We start from the raw sequence: 16,615 nt of genomic DNA, 5'->3' as shown, positions 1-16,615 counted from the left end.
CAAAATGTGTGTCCTGAAAGCCTCCGGCTGCTCCCTTCCTTTTGGGTCCTGCCGTGTGTCCAGGAAACACATTAGGGCCACAATGGGGATATTTTTGAACACAGGAGAAACAGGGTGATACATTTTCTGGTGCATTTCCTTTTTCTCATGTCCTCTGTACAAGAAATCTGACCTTAAAATGACACATTTGTGAAAAAAAGTGAAATAAAATTTTCTTTCCACCTGCTTTGCATTAATTCCTGCAAAAACTGTGGGGTCAAAATACTTAGTACACACCTAGATGAATACCTTAAGCGGTCTAGTTTTCAAAATGGGGTCATTTATGGGGAGTTTCTTTCTTTTTGGCAGCTCTGTGCCTCTATAAATGTGTAATGGGACCTGAAACATTTTCAAGCAAAATGAGTGTCCTGAAAGTCTTCGGGCGCTACCTCCCTTTCGGGCCCTGCCGTGTGTCCAGGCAACGCATTAGGGTCACAATGGGGGCATTTTTGAAAACGGGAGAAACAGGGTGATAGATTTTGGGGGGTGTTTCTTCATTCTCATGGTCGCTTTACAAAGAAATCGGTCTTCAAAGTGATACTTTTTATATAAAAGTGTTTGTTTGTTTTTTTATTTCACCTGCTATGCATTCAATTTAGCAAAAAACTGTGGTGTCAAAATACTCACTACAGCCCTAGATAAATACCTTAAGGGGTCTAGTTTTCTAAATGGGGTCGTTTATGGGGAGTTTCTATCGTTCTGGTAGTTCAAAACCTCTCCAAATGTACAGTGGGGCCTAAAACATTTTCAAGCAAAAATGAGACCTGAATGCCTCCGGTTGCTCCCTTCCTTTCGGGCCCTGCCGTGTGTCCAGGCAACGCATTAGGGTCACAATGTGGGCATTTTTGAAAACAGGAGAAACAGGGTGATAGATTTTGGGGTGCATTTCTTCATTCTCATGGTCGCTTTACAAAGAAATCGGTCTTCAAAGTGATAATTTTATGAAAAAAGTGAAATTATATGTTTTTACGCCTGCTTTGCATGAATTCTTACAAAAAAACTGTGGGGTCAAAATACTTACAACACCCCTTAATAAATACGTTAAGGGGTGTAGTTTTCAAAATGGTGTCACTTGTGGGGGTTTCCACCATTCTGACACCTATGAGCCTCTGAAAACCTGGTTTGGTGCAGGAAACAAAATGTACTTCAAAATGTATAAAATCATTACTAAACTTGTAAGTCTTCTAAATTGCTCCAAAAAAATTTTTTTTTCCAAAAGTGCTGCCAAAATAGAGTAAAGCGATGGAAATATATATTTAATAAAAAAAATTGTACAGTATGTATGTACATATGTGACATATTGCAGTTAAAAATAGGGAAAAATGATAATTTTTACAAAATTTCTTCAATTTTTCTATTTTTTCATTAATTTCCGCAAATCGTATCAGTCTACTTTTACCACTAAAATAAAGTACAACATGTGACGAAAAAACAATGTCAGAATTACTTGGATATTCAAAACTTTCGCACAGTTATTCTCTGATAAAGTCAGACATACCAGATTTAACAAATCTGGCTTCGTCATTAAGGTCTTTTCAGGCCCGGTCATTAAGGGGTTAATGGACCGTGTGAAAGGCCTGTGAACCCGTGCAGGCCCAGTTTTCACGGATTCCTCATAGACTTGAGTCTATTGAGGGATCCGTAAAAACGGCCCAAGATAGGACATGTCCTATTTTTTCAGTCTGACCGTGAAAAAAGATTTGATACGTTCATCTGAATAAAGCCTTAATCGGAGTGTGAGTTGGATATTGCAATATAGTCTTTTGTTTTTTTTAAAGCGGGTCGGTCACTAGCTTATTAATTCCCTATTTCATTACTAATCTAATAGGTGCTTTGATGCTGATAGCTTCAGTGTTATTTATGTATTTTATTTTCAAAAACAATTATTTGCAAAGTTTTGTGGATTTTTCTAAACATGCTAATTTGGCTATACTTGCTGAATAGGAGGTGACTCTTTCTTTTCACTCTGGGCAGTGTAATGTTTTCTGTATGACGCTGTCCAATCAGCATACAGCTTCTTCCCCCTTCCTCGCCCAGCAACACAGCTTCCATTCCCGACTGTTTTCAACTGGTAATGTCTCTGGTTGTTTCACAGCTAGAACTGCTAGTGCCATATGAAAGATTAGAATATCCTCTTTCATATGACACCAGAACCGCTGTTCTCTGTGGTCCACAGCCCGAGATATGTCTGTTTGAAGTGATCCCCCTTCCCTCTAGAATGTCTTACTGTGTGAAGCAGCTTCATGCTGATAGGTCCGAGGCTGTGGGGAAGCTCCACCTCCGGAGAATCGCTGAAGACGCCCACATGTCTAAAAGGTTCATTTACATATTTAGAAAAAAAGCTCAACTTTTAAAATAATAAACATTTTGGGAGACCGTTTTCACTGGCATTATCAGTGTGACAGCGCTTATATGATTAGCTAGGAGATAGGGCATCACTAAACTAGTGACAGGGCCTCTTTAATTGATGCTCTCTAACCATCTAGCGTGCAGTTTATATGATTATATTGTCCTGCCTTCTGTGATTATTGTATTTTATTTTTTTTTGCTTACATTTTTTAGGTTGCCATTCCGAACCTGAGTGATGCAGTGAAAGATGCAGACCTCCTTGTGTTTGTCATTCCTCACCAGTTCATACACCGAATCTGCCAGGAAATCTCTGGGAAAGTCCACTCAAAAGCTCTTGGGATAACACTCATCAAGGTAACACTTTATTTAAAGAGGCTCTGTCACCACATTATAAGTGCCCTATCTCCTACATAAGGAGATGAGCGCTATAATGTAGGTGACAGTAATGCTTTTTATTTAGAAAAACTATCTATTTGCACCACATTAGGAGCGATTTTAGCTTTATGCTAATTAGCTTCTTAAAGGACGAGTGTCACGGAAATTTTTTTTTTTATATCAATTTGCATTTAGTGTTTTTTTATAAAATCTTTTATTTATGTATGTGTTTGTGTTTTCGTTTTTTCTTTTTTCTAACTTTTACTTCACTATGGGGGCTGCCATTTTGTTTTTCATCTCTGTATGTGTCGATTAACGACACATACAGAGATGGAATACGGCAGCTACAGTGCATAGGAGTCAATGAACGGGAGCCGTTCCATTGACTTTGCTCTATGGCTCTACTGCGCAGACGCAGGTCAGAGTCACACAGAGCAGAGCAGCTGTTTGCAGGGAGAGAGCAGGAGCCATCTTGAAGAACAGCTGCACTACGGGTAAGATGTGTGTCTCTGCATGTCCCACTCTCTATCTCACAGACCCCCGCTCTCGTGACCCCCGACGGGCCCCCCCCCCCCCCCTGTATGAAGGGCACATGATGAAACTGTACTGGGAAAGCCCTGAACGATAAATCTCTAGTTGTGCTGAGACTGTTTGGGGATGTGACTAATGAACCTCTCAGTCTCAGCACAATTAGAGAGATTTATCGTTCAGGGGTCTGGGAAAGCTGGGTGACCACCATTACCCCTCCTACTGGAGTGTAAGAGGTTCATTAGTCACATCCCCAAACACACTCCACTAGGAGGGGTAATGGTGGTCACCCAGCTTTCCCAGACCCCTGAATGATAAATCTCTCTAGTTGTGCTGAGACTGAGAGGTTCATTAGTCACATTCACAAACAGTCTCAGTACAACTAGAGAGATTTACCATTCAGGAGTCTGGGAAAGCTGGGTGACCACCATTACCCCTCCCACTGGAGTGTGAGAGGTTCATTAGTCACATCTCTAAACACTCCAGTATGAGGGGTAATGGTGGTCACCCAGCTTTCCCAGATGCAGATATAACCAGGAAAGGGCTGGATGGACGGGCTGAGGGTGCACAGGGTTTTTGGTGATCCCCCTCTGTCATGTGATCGGACCTAGGTTACCGGAAAAGTCGGCTCCAATACGTCGGCAAACATCTGCCCATTCATTTGAATGGGTGTGCCGACGACCTGTAATTTTACGCGTCGCTGTCAAAAGACGGCGCGTAGAATAACAGCCTCGGCAAAGAAGTGCAGGACACTTCTTGGGACGTAATTTGAGCCGTTTTTCATTGAATTCAATGAAGAACAGCTCCAAATTACGGCCGTAATTGACGCCTCGCAAAACGCGAGTACGAGCAATTACGTCTGAAATGACGGAGCTGTTTTCTCCTGAAAACAGCTCCGTAATTTCAGACGTAAATGCAGTTAACGTGTGCACATACCCTAAGGGTATGTTCACACACAATGTTTTCAGCTGAAAAATCGGAAGCAGAACGCCTACAAGCATCTGCCCATTGGTTTCAATGGGAAATACGGCGTTCTGTTCCGACAGGGCGTTTTTTTGGTAGTTTTCCAAAAACGGCACGTAAAAAGACGCCCGACCAAAATGAAGTGCACATCACTTCTTGGGACGTTTTTGGAGCCGTTTTTCATTGACTTTATAGAAAAACAGCTCCAAAAACGGCCGTTAAAAAAACGCGAGTTTGATTAAAAAATGGCTGAAAATCAGGAGCTGTTTTCCCTTTGTTTAGTAAGCGTGTGAACATACCCTTAGCCTTTTGGTGGGTCCTATAACTTCTTCCAGCTGCAGAATCACACCCAATATGGCTGTCGGACACTGCTTAGCAATTTGAAGACACCTTTACCTGGCTTGTGAGAGGGGGGGTGAGATTCCCTCCCACATTTACAGCAGCTGTGAGTCAGGTTGCTTTGCCTTATTCACCTTGCTGTAATTCTGGGAAGTGCTCCCCCTGGTGGCCAACATTAGAAAACATGTCAAATTTATTATTTCATTTTTAATACTTTCCACCATACGGAAAAAAAAAAAATACAGCAAAAAAATAAAAAAATATAATAGAAATAAGTAACGACACTTAAAAAAAAAAAAAGGTTTCATTTGCGACACATTCCCTTTAATGCCAAAGTGGGCGTGTTTTTACTTTAGACCAAGTGGGCGTTGTACAGAGGAATGTATGACGCTGACCAATCAGCGTCATGCACTCCTCTCCATTCATTTAGACAGTTCATAGTGACACTGTGTTGTTCACGATGTGCTGTCTTATACTGACATATTAACGTTACTGAAGTATTTAGACAGTGACTAGACGTTCCTTCCAGACAGGATGGGATGTCTATTCACATTCCCTGCACTTACTTAGTTAACGTTTATTTGGTATTTACAGCGTGATCTCGCAGGATTACGCTTGCTCTGCTGTAAGTACCAAACAAACGTTAACGAAGTGCAGGGATTGTGAATAGACATCCCGTCCTGTCTGGAAGGAACGTCTAGTCATTGTCTAAATACTTCAGTAACGTTAATACGTCAGTATAAGACAGCACATCGTGAACAACCCAGTGTCACTATGCGCTGTCTAAATGAATGGAGAGAATTGTATGACGCTGATTGGTCAGCGTCATACACTCCTCTGTACAACGCCCACTTGGTCAATAGTAAAACACACCCAGTTGTTCATTGAGAAACTCATTAGCAGGCTAGAAGACAGAACTTGGTAATAGCTGTAGATCCCACTGTCTATATGATATGACACTTGCTCTGCTTGTCTTCAGGGTATAGATGAAGGCCCCGAGGGTCTGAAGTTGATTTCTGACATTATTCGTGAGAAAATGGGCATTGATATCAGTGTATTAATGGGAGCCAACATTGCAAATGAAGTGGCAGCAGAAAAGTTCTGTGAGACAACTATAGGTAATGTATATATGGAAACTGATAGGATTATATTCTCTTCTAACTTTAAATCTTATCTATAGCCAATTCGCTTGATGTATTTAATTCTTAAGGAGGTTTTCTGGTTCTTAAACCCTCATGTCGCCAATCTGGCTATTTACATTGCTGCTGCATAACCTCATGTAGCATATACCAGCAAAAACGTGACACAAATTTTCTCATGTAAACGTAGCCTAAGTTTTGAGCATATTGCTTCTTGTTTTAAATAAATTTTCCCATCTCAGAAAGTGACGTCGCTACAATATGCCGTTAGTTTTTAATCTATGGGGATCCGACCTGCACCGATCAAGAGCACGAAGTTCGCAACCCCTTCAAAGTTTTTCCATGCACAGTGGCGCTCCTGGCCACCGGCTGTGCAAGGTACTACAGCACAGCCCCATTCACTTGAATGGAACTGTTGCCTTTCGCTGCACAACGAGAAATGCCGGGACCCACACACATTTTCCTAGCAATATGCCCTCACATTTTGAGATAGAAAACCGAATTTAGCTGAATCTTAAAGTGCTCCTGCGTCTCATAAAACTTCTCGCTTAATTCGTTTAGTTCTAATTGTACAAACTGGTAATCATTACTGCATAAAAATATCCACCATAGAATATATATTGGTGCCTGCTATAATATTATGATAAATCTTTTGTCAGACTTAGACCCCATGCACACGACCGTAGATTTTACCCAGAATAGTGGACCCATTCATTTCTATGGCTGACACCTTCCCGTATATTTACGGGAAGGTGTCTGGGCTGTAGAAAGTTTCCATAAAAAATAGGACGTGTCCCATTTTTTAATTTTTTTATTTTACGGACCCTGCTCCCATGCTTTATAATTGGAGCACGGCCCGCAAATGCGGGCGACTATCCGTGGTCGGCCGTGCCCGTAATCACGGACAGTGTTTATGGTCACAGTGTGCATGGGGCCTAAGACATTAGAAACTGTAGACATTTGTGTATCAAGTAATGAAAAAAGTTAGTTTTGCATAGATACATGGTGCTGACTCAAAATACATTGTAATGGCTGTACGAGTATTGATGCCTGTGTTACCATATATTGATCAATATGTAAGGATGCACTCCTGAAATTTGCGCTATATTGGTGCTGTAGAGGTTCGGGCTGGAAAACACACAATGAAGATCCAAGAAATAAACCTGAAAGCACTCTAGTATTCCTCAATTTTCAAAATAATTTTATTGTATTCAATACGTGAATTCGTCATGTGGTTTGTGGCGATTTTGTTGTGGACGTTTCGGCCTAACCTAGGCCTTTATCACAATCGCTATAGATACAAAATAATAATCATATAATACATATACTGTACAGGGTGATACATCAAAACACAATAAACAAATGAATAACAAAATTGCATACAAAAATAATATAATTGCAAAATCCATTTCTAGCAATGGTATAAGGTATAGAAAATGGCCATAATCAACAATAAATATGTACATCGTGATAACGGTAAGTATTGTGACAATATACATGTCAAATAAGTATTTCCTTATGTAAATATATCTTATGCATCAGGTTTAAGAATTATAATGGGCAAAGCTTCTACTAAAATAAAGGAAACAATATAGCTCAAAGTAAACATTATGTCACTCAATTATGACGGTAGGTATTTATACCAAGAAGGGGTATTACTACTATGTCGCCTGAGACCATACCATAAAGTGCCGGTATACAATGTGCACAGGATCAAACAAATAGAGAAGAAAAGAGAACAAGAAGAAAAGGAAAAACGAAGGATACTATATTCTTGAATCCAAAAGCGAGCATACCTGAATGTGGTAGTAATATGGTTTAGTAATATGGTTCATATTACTACCACATTCAGGTATGCTCGCTTTTGGATTCAAGAATATAGTATCCTTCGTTTTTCCTTTTCTTCTTGTTCTCTTTTCTTCTCTATTTGTTTGATCCTGTGCACATTGTATACCGGCACTTTATGGTATGGTCTCAGGCGACATAGTAGTAATACCCCTTCTTGGTATAAATACCTACCGTCATAATTGAGTGACATAATGTTTACTTTGAGCTATATTGTTTCCTTTATTTTAGTAGAAGCTTTGCCCATTATAATTCTTAAACCTGATGCATAAGATATATTTACATAAGGAAATACTTATTTGACATGTATATTGTCACAATACTTACCGTTATCACGATGTACATATTTATTGTTGATTATGGCCATTTTCTATACCTTATACCATTGCTAGAAATGGATTTTGCAATTATATTATTTTTGTATGCAATTTTGTTATTCATTTGTTTATTGTGTTTTGATGTATCACCCTGTACAGTATATGTATTATATGATTATTATTTTGTATCTATAGCGATTGTGATAAAGGCCTAGGTTAGGCCGAAACGTCCACAACAAAATCGCCACAAACCACATGACGAATTCACGTATTGAATACAATAAAATTATTTTGAAAATCGAGGAATACTAGAGTGCTTTCAGGTTTATTTCTTGGATCTGCGTTACCATATACACATCATACTTGCTATGTTTCCCTTCAACCCAGTCTCCTGAGTAACTGCTTTAAACAAGAAATCTTATTCCGAGAACTGTGCTGCGCAAATCCTGTAAGTTTTATTTGTGAAAAAAAAGGAATATCCAAATTATCTGAAACATGAAACTATATCACCCAGCAGACAGAATAAAAAGCTATTAATATCGAATCAAGAGAATATACTCTACACCATCAGACACAGGGTCTTATTTTGGCCATGCATAATTTCATTATATCTCATCCTAATGTCTCGAAAAGCGACAAATCCGAGACCTAATGTTCTAGCTTTCCAATTTCATGCTTTGGAGATCAGGTAATAATGTGACACCCATAAAATCTACTTGGGTTTATTAATATGTATATTACGATGGTCATTAAGACCTTTTCGAGGTAGTTGATGTATCTAAAAGCATGGGCTCTTATCTTTTTCTGCTGCATTTTCAGTGAGCATCATAATTGTGCTTTTCCTCTCTGATGTGTGCTAAGTGAATGTTCTGCGATTGTAAGATAAGTATAGCTTATGGGTCAGAGAATAGCAACCAAAAGAAGCTAGTTAAAGCAGATCTGCTGTTTAAGGGCAGCATAGTATGGGGACAGAGCTGGTCTACTCTTAGCCCAGTGCACTCCCCACCCCTCACCAGTGACTGACTAGCTGCCGGGTATACAAGCAGATGCATGGCAACCTGTCAGTCGCTGGTGATCGGAAGGGAGGTATGGCGAGTACTCACCAGTCCGCTGTCTTCTGTATTGGGCTTTATTAGTCAAATAGGGCAGCATAGTATGATGACAGATCCGCTTTAATACCTGTTGCAATACCTGTAGTGATGCAAGCAAAAAGACAAAGTCACATGAGACTTTATACAGCTTTAGTGCATATGTTGGCAGAGGGCATCTTTTCTGGAGACCCTTTAATTTTTTTTTCTTCCATTTGGTAGGTAACATTGCCTAAACTGTATACAATTGTACCCATTTCTCAGCTGAGAGCAGGACTAGATCTGTACAGTTTGCAGACTCAGAATGTAAACAAGCGTGTTCTCATTCACTGACTGCAAGCAAATATCTTGAACTATCAAAAATAGATATCCTACAGTGATTAAGCGTTTACATTAAACTGGAAAGCCCCTTTTTAGGTGTAATCGTATTCCTTGTTAGCCATTTATGCAGCAGAGGTGTTTATAGGACTGTTGGGGTTCTTCTATGTTAACTAGGCTTGCATTTTTTAATGACTGGCTAAGTTACCCTTGTGCTGGACAATTCATTGGCATGTGATGCCGATTATGAAGGATACTACAGTGTATAATGAGTGTAGAGCGCTTTTCTTTTTATGTTAAAATGTGAAAAATAGTATTGATGAAGAATAGACTTGATCGGAACAGAGCTTAGAAAATTGCTCAGGAACATACAGGAGCTGCTGCAGACCGAGCAGTTAGTGCAGCTCACTGACGGATTTGGCTGCGAACGGCTTTCTACAGCATCTATGTGCTGTGATACATAAAAGCTACAGAAATGAAACTGATAAAAATCAAAATAAATTAAAAAAATATATAATTTTTTTTAATGTCTAGGAAAGTGATTTTATTTACCAAAGAAATGTATTTCAATAATAATAAAAAAGACTCCACTTAACCTTTTTAAATATTTCTGGCAATTTATAGTTAATTGGGTCACATTTTTTGGAAAAAAAAATTCCAGTCATCCCATAAATTTGCATTGGCAACAACCCCTGTGGGAAACCAATAAGACAACTGTGATGGAGCGAAAATTTGGAGTTGTCATATAAATGCCTGCCAATTCATTTTGACAACTTTTTCCCCCATTTGGAGAAGCGTAATTATGTGAACCGGACAACTTCCTCTTGTGTAGGGAGAAGTGATCAGCATGCGTCTCACACAATTGCTGGTCTGGATCAAGGTTCTCCAAAATATTACGGTTTGTGGATAGCTATGTGTCAACTTTAAACATTGTACATCAAAAAGGCCTTATTAAATAACCAGATTTTCCCATAATAATGATCCGTTTTTCCTGTAAGGTAGTGATTTTCTCCACTATCGAAGTTGAGCATTTTCCCACACACGCCAGTCCAAAGTCATTGTAGCTCTAATCCAGCAGAAATCTATTTATATTAACAGCGATCTTTGAAATATAGTAACGTTGCCATTAAGATTTTCAGAAATAACCCCATTGGCTTCTTCAACCATCACTTTTTCAAGTACTTCCCCCTTTAACTTGCTCAGCGTTCCTTGTGGTCCACACCATCGTAATGTAAATATTTAATCCCGAGAGAATCGTCCAGATTCCCTTTTAAACTTTCCATCTGTAACCAGTGTGTGCATTTGTTGCTACCTGCACTGATGTGTAATATTGATGGTTTCATCGGGTTTAGCGGCAGTTCTGCTAGCATAGGGCATGGTGTGAGTCCATTCAGATATATGCAATACCTCTTTATGAACATGTGTATATTAAAACAGTGCAAAATGTTCTGCCAGCAATTTATAATGCAAGAAAAAAAGATACAATAAACTATTTTAATAGATGTTTTCTCATTTCCAGGCAGCAAAATCATTGCACACGGCCTATTGTTCAAAGAACTTTTACAGACCCCAAATTTCCGTATTACTGTAGTGGACGATGCTGATACTGTGGAACTGTGTGGCGCCTTAAAGGTAATGTCTACAAAAACAAGGGCAAACGTCACTTATCCTACGTCTGTAGGCATGTACTAGTTCAGGCTTTCAACTGAAATGTGCACAATCTACCCCAAACATCTCTATACGATTACCTAATGTGTTCTTAGAGTGATTCCTGCTATTGTGTAGAACCCCCAATGTCGCCCGTGCACAAGAGGATCTGGGTAGTTGGCCAGAGCTACTGGGCAAGTGTCCACTGGCACTGGAAATATTAAGTGGGCGTTTTAAAAGGCCATTAAGAGAACACCAGGGCCATAACAAGTATGTAGCAGCAATATCTGGATACAAGAGCATTTTTTGTTTTTCCTATTCTAATTGAATTTTTGTTTTGTTTTGCATGATCTAACAGAGAAAATTAATATTTAATCACGAGACGGCCCATTTAATCAGGAGTCTCCTAATTGGTTCTCTTAGGGCACGGCCAGACGTGGCGGAATTGCTGTGGAATTCCGCTGCGGACAGTCCGCAGTGGATTTCTCCTGCGGCCGTTTTTTGCAGTTGTTTCAATACATTTTTAGGGAAGTTAGTTCAGACGTTGCGGAAAACTCCGCTGCGGACCATAGGCTGCGGTGCAGAATTTTCCCTCCGCAGCATGCACTGACTGTTGCGGAGAAGAAGCCGAATTTCACTGCGGATTTCCGCCTTTGCAATGCAAAAACTGAAATCTGTGGCAAGTCCGCTATCTTTTCTGCAACGTCTGAATTACCTGTCAAATATGCAAATGTTGGTGCAGATTCGTTGCGTAATTGCCCCAAATCTGCACCAACATTTGTAGCGGAAAAACGCCGCCACGTCTGGCCGTGCCCTTACTCTGTCTTCTTTTTCTTGACTTGTGAGATTTCAAATTATGTTGCTGTTCTATACTAAGAAATTAGGAAGCACTCCACTGTATTTGTTTGTGCTTATATAGTGCAGCATAGGCGATTATTAAAGAATAATGTAGAGGCTCTTGGTTCACCAGCTACAACAGGTATACACATTTATGGATTGTTTGCCATCTTGGTTCCTCCTTCAGCACTCATATGGTTCCCCTACTACAGCCTACATTTCCCATGATTCTTTGCAGCAAGTGATACATCAGTGACAGAGAACTTCTGTACTCACACTACAGAGTCTTGGTGAATCCAATGTGATGCAAATCAGCCTGTTTCCTGCTTGTCCGTTATTACACAGGAGAGAGTGAGAAGCAGCATGTCCTAAAAAAAACACTGGGGATTCTGCACACAGTACATACAGTCAGGGGAGTTTTATAACTGCAGCTAATCATTGTGTGGACTCGCCTATTAGATCACTGCACTCCTGCTCTCTTAGGGCAGAAATAATACCTTCAGCAGAATTATAATCATGGGGGACATGCAGAGGAACAAGGAGGGTGGAGCTGGATGCGGAGGTGTCTCAGAGCTGCCAGATGGGATTTGATTGGTAATGATATAATCCTATAGATTACAGGAAGTCGTCTTCACATGAGAGCGTGGTCTATTTTGGTGGTGGGACTGGGATTACATGACATAGCTGCCCATAATGAAAGGGTTCAAAATATATAGATGCAACTGAGATGGCGGAAAAACAAATGACACTGCCAGAATATTGCTGCTGAGTTAGCGTCATATGTGCAGAAAATAAAATACAAAAGGACAAGCAATCTCAAAACTATCGCATTAACAAAAATTGTTACATATTAATGCATGTCTCTTGAACGTTAATAACTCGCTATATCCCTGATCTGCAGTATTTTTTTCACAAATTAATTTTCATGTGTTAAAGGACCCTTCGTCATAAATGAGAAATAGGAATAAGAGATTTGGAGGAATATCTTCTATACAATATTACAATTTGTATTTTTACAATTTGTACAGTTGTGCATGATTTTTTTACAGAAATTGCACCACTCTGGTTCAGGTGCCGAGTCCAATTCATTTGAATGGGGCAGAGCTGCAATATCAGACATAACACATGTACAAGAGTGCCACTTTCTGGGGGGAAAAGCAGACCCATTTTGCTAATCCTGAATAATCCCTAAAGGGTTGTTTGCTTTTGATAACCTATTTTTATGTATTAATTTAAGGTAAGTTGCGCTGATAGGCTGGATTCACACGAGCGTTGCGTTTTTGCGCGCGCAAACAGCGCAGCGTTTTGCGCGCGCAAACACCATTTGACAGCTGCGTGTGTCATCCGTGTCTGATGCGCGGCTTCGTGATTTTCGCGCAGCCGCCATCATAGAGATGAGTCTAGTCGACGCCCGTCACTGTCCAAGGTGCTGAAAGAGCTAACTCTTTCAGCACCCTCGACAGTGAATGCCGTGAAAAAAAGAAAAAGTTCGTACTTACCGAGAACTTCCCGGCCGTTGCCTTGGTGACGCGTCCTTGGTGACGCGCCTCTCGACATCGGGCCCCACCTCCCTGGATGACGCGCCAGTCCATGTGACCGCTGCAGGCTGTGCTTGGCCTGTGATTGGCTGGAGCTGTCACTTGGCCTGAATTGTCATCCCGGGAGGTCAGACTGGAGGAAGACGCCGGGAGTTATCGGTAAGTCAGAACTTCGTTTTTTTTTTTACAGGTTCATGTTTATTGGGATCGGTAGTCACTGTCCATGGTGCTGAAACAGTTTAACTCTTTCTGCACCATGGACAGTGACTATCTCCTGACGTCGCGTACCGATAATTTTTTTGCCGGGTTCGGCCAAATCGAGTTCGGCCGAACCCGGTGAAGTTCGGTTCGCTTGTCCGGCTTCGCTAATCGCAAAGACACTCCGTTTGGATGTTCGGAAACAGAAAAGCACGTGGTGCTTTTCGGTTTACATTCATCCTTTTGACAGCTGTTGCGCAAACACGCAGTTCGCACGGAAGTGCTTCCGTGCGACATGCGTGGTTTTCACGCACCCATTGACTTCAATGGGTGCGTGATGCGTTGAAAACGCTGAATCAACGGACATGTCGTGAGTTTTTTTGCAACGGAGCAACGCTGCGCAAAAAACGCTGCAATGTCTGCACGGCCCCATTGACTAATATAGCTACGGGCAACGCACGCGCGTATTTTATGTTCGTCTGAATAAGCCCATAAAGTCTAGAGCCCAAAGCCTTGTTGAGCACAGCTCTCCGTTTTAGAAGGCCCCAGGCATCCTCTTAATTGAATGGTTACCTGCCCTGAATGGCATTTTACATTGCTGTTTACCTGACAGGGTGACAGGTGGAAAATGTTGTCTTCGCTTCTTTCACTATTTTTTTTAATTTCTTCTGTGTGTAATGGGAGCAGTATATAGGCTGCATTTGGCCATTTATACTAGGGTATGTTATTCCCTAATATCTGTGTTACTTCACCAGGGCTCTATTGGGATGAGTTTTCAACAATGCCCCATCCTCTGTAGGATCTCTGTGTCCTGGAATGTTATCTGTCCATCCTCTGTGTCTATTGGAAGTGACAGGGAGCAGAGCTCCCAGGCCTAAGCTTCCCTCTTAAAGGTGTTTTCTTTATTCATTTTTTTTTAAAACTAAACGTTATACTGTTTTCCAATATACTTTCTGTATTAATTCTTCCGTTTTTAAGATCTCATCTTGCTGTCCATGGTCATGTGATGGACACACAGGTGCTGGGCTTGTTGGGAGACACAACTTTGATACATCTACTGTAATGAGTCATGCATCTGTGTGTCCATCACGTGACAATAGACAGAAGTCTATCCATTGGAAGTGAACAAAATTTTTCTACTGAAAACCGTGAGGAATTAAAGGCGTTTTCCCATCAGGGACGTTTACGGCATCCACAGGATATGCCATAAATGTCAGATGCAGGTCCCACGCTTATCTCTGTTCCCGCTGCTGTTTGTCTTTTCTACTTACGTGGTCAGAAATTACAAGTCGCAATGGAAACCGTGAAAGATAGGTTCAGGGGGCCCCTTTCTAGAGATAAGCGTGGGTCCCAGAGAAAGGACCCACATCTATCTGACATTTATGGCATATCGTGTGGATATGCCAACAATGTCCAAAATGGGGGGGGAAACCCCTTTTATACAGGAAGTATATTGAAAATTTAAAAACTTTTAATTATACAAAAAATAACATTCATTTTCTAACAACCCCTTTTAATCGTGGCCATTAAAATATTCCACTAACGGCATATATTATGCAGGGGTCTCAGCGACTTTTCAAGCAGGAGATATTGCATGATTCATACAGTGTATTCGGAAAGTCTTTGACTTTTTTCACATTTTGTTATGTTGAGGCCTTGTGCTAAAAGAAGAAACCATTCCGTTTTTCCCCATTATTCTGCACTCAATACCCCATAATGACAATGAAAACAGAATTTTAGAAATATTTGCAAGTTTGTTAAAAACTCACATTTCACGTGGACATAAGTATTTAGACCAGGGGTCTCAAACTCGGCCGGGTAAGTGAGCCACATATAGAAAAAATGGGAAGTTGACTGGCCGCGTTAATTTCAAATTTGATACAATACAAAATTATTGTTAATCAATTAGTTACTTGAACTACTATAACACAATATTACTATTCTAATAATACTACATTACTATAATAATACCGCTAGGTTTCAAATTTGAGATATTTCTCCACATGCTTATTTCAACAATCCAGTTTAAGTGTCGCTAAATGCAGTCCGGCGGCTCATTTGCCAGCGTTTGGCAGACACACGTCAAGATTGGGCAGGTCCCTCGGTGGATGCTGCCGCAGTGCCCTCGGTGGATGCTGCCGCAGTGCCCTCGGTGGATGCTGCCGCAGTGCCCTCGGTGGATGCTGCCGCAGTGCCCTCGGTGGATTCTGCAACACACCCCTAGATAATGCCACAGTGCCCTCTGCAGATGCTGCCACACACCCCAAGTAGATAGCTCCATTGGGGCTCCCTCTAGGAGTGGAATCCCCAGCCAGAGCGTTGCTGACACTTTGGCTGGGGATTCCTCTACTGTTGGAGCCCCTGACGTCACTGTCCATACACAGTGACGTCAGGGGATCCTCCTGGACCGGAATGTGATATCAGGGGCAACCCCAGGGTCGGCGTCCCGGTGCAGAGCACTAGCATAGGCTCTGCGCCGGAACTCTGGGGAAGCCATTAACATAAGTGTCCATATATGGACAGTGATGTCAGGGGCTTGCCCAGAGCTGTAGTGCCGGAGCAGAGCCGCTTCTAGCACTCTTCCTGGGACTCCAGCTGTCCTCTGCCCGGGACTCCGGCTCTGGGGAAGCCCCAGACGTCGTGCGTCCAAACATGGACACCGATGTCAGGGAATTCCACAGAGCCCTGGAGCAGAGCCGATAATAGCGCTCTGCCCGGGTCTCCGCTCTGGGGAAGACCCTGATACACTGGAATTCCCTGTCATAACTGTCCATATATGGACAGAGTGTCAGGGTCTTCCCCAGAGCGGAGACCCGGGCAGAGCGCTAGTATCGGCTCTGCTCCGGGGCTCTGTGGAATTCCCTGACATCGGTGTCCATGTTTGGACGCACGACGTCTGGGGCTTCCCCAGAGCCGGAGTCCCTGACATCACTGTCCATATAGGGACAGAGTCCCAGAGCAGAGCCTATACTAGCGCTCTGCACGGGACTCCGGCTCTGGGGAAGCCCCAGACATCGCTGTTCATATGTGGACAGCGATGTTCGGGAATTCAAGAGTCTCGGAGCAGAGCCTATACTAGCGGCTCTGAGTCCCGC

The 16,615-nt window shown here is 41.6% G+C and overlaps 1 protein-coding gene across 1 annotated transcript in view; it reads left to right on the top strand.

Annotated features, from left to right (window-relative positions):
- The window catches only part of GPD1L (glycerol-3-phosphate dehydrogenase 1 like), a 53,422-nt gene that overhangs the window by 14,008 nt on the left and 22,799 nt on the right, over positions 1-16,615 (top strand). The window contains exons 3-5 of the mRNA XM_075827169.1: positions 2,602-2,742; positions 5,573-5,711; positions 10,820-10,932. Coding sequence (XP_075683284.1) covers positions 2,602-2,742; positions 5,573-5,711; positions 10,820-10,932 — 393 coding nt within the window. The remainder of the gene's footprint in view (positions 1-2,601; positions 2,743-5,572; positions 5,712-10,819; positions 10,933-16,615) is intronic.

Source organism: Rhinoderma darwinii, chromosome 5, assembly GCF_050947455.1.
Source record: "Rhinoderma darwinii isolate aRhiDar2 chromosome 5, aRhiDar2.hap1, whole genome shotgun sequence".
NCBI lineage: Eukaryota > Metazoa > Chordata > Amphibia > Anura > Rhinodermatidae > Rhinoderma > Rhinoderma darwinii.
The sequence above is the reverse complement of the archived record's forward strand: the minus strand, read 5'-3'. Positions and strand labels throughout refer to the sequence as shown.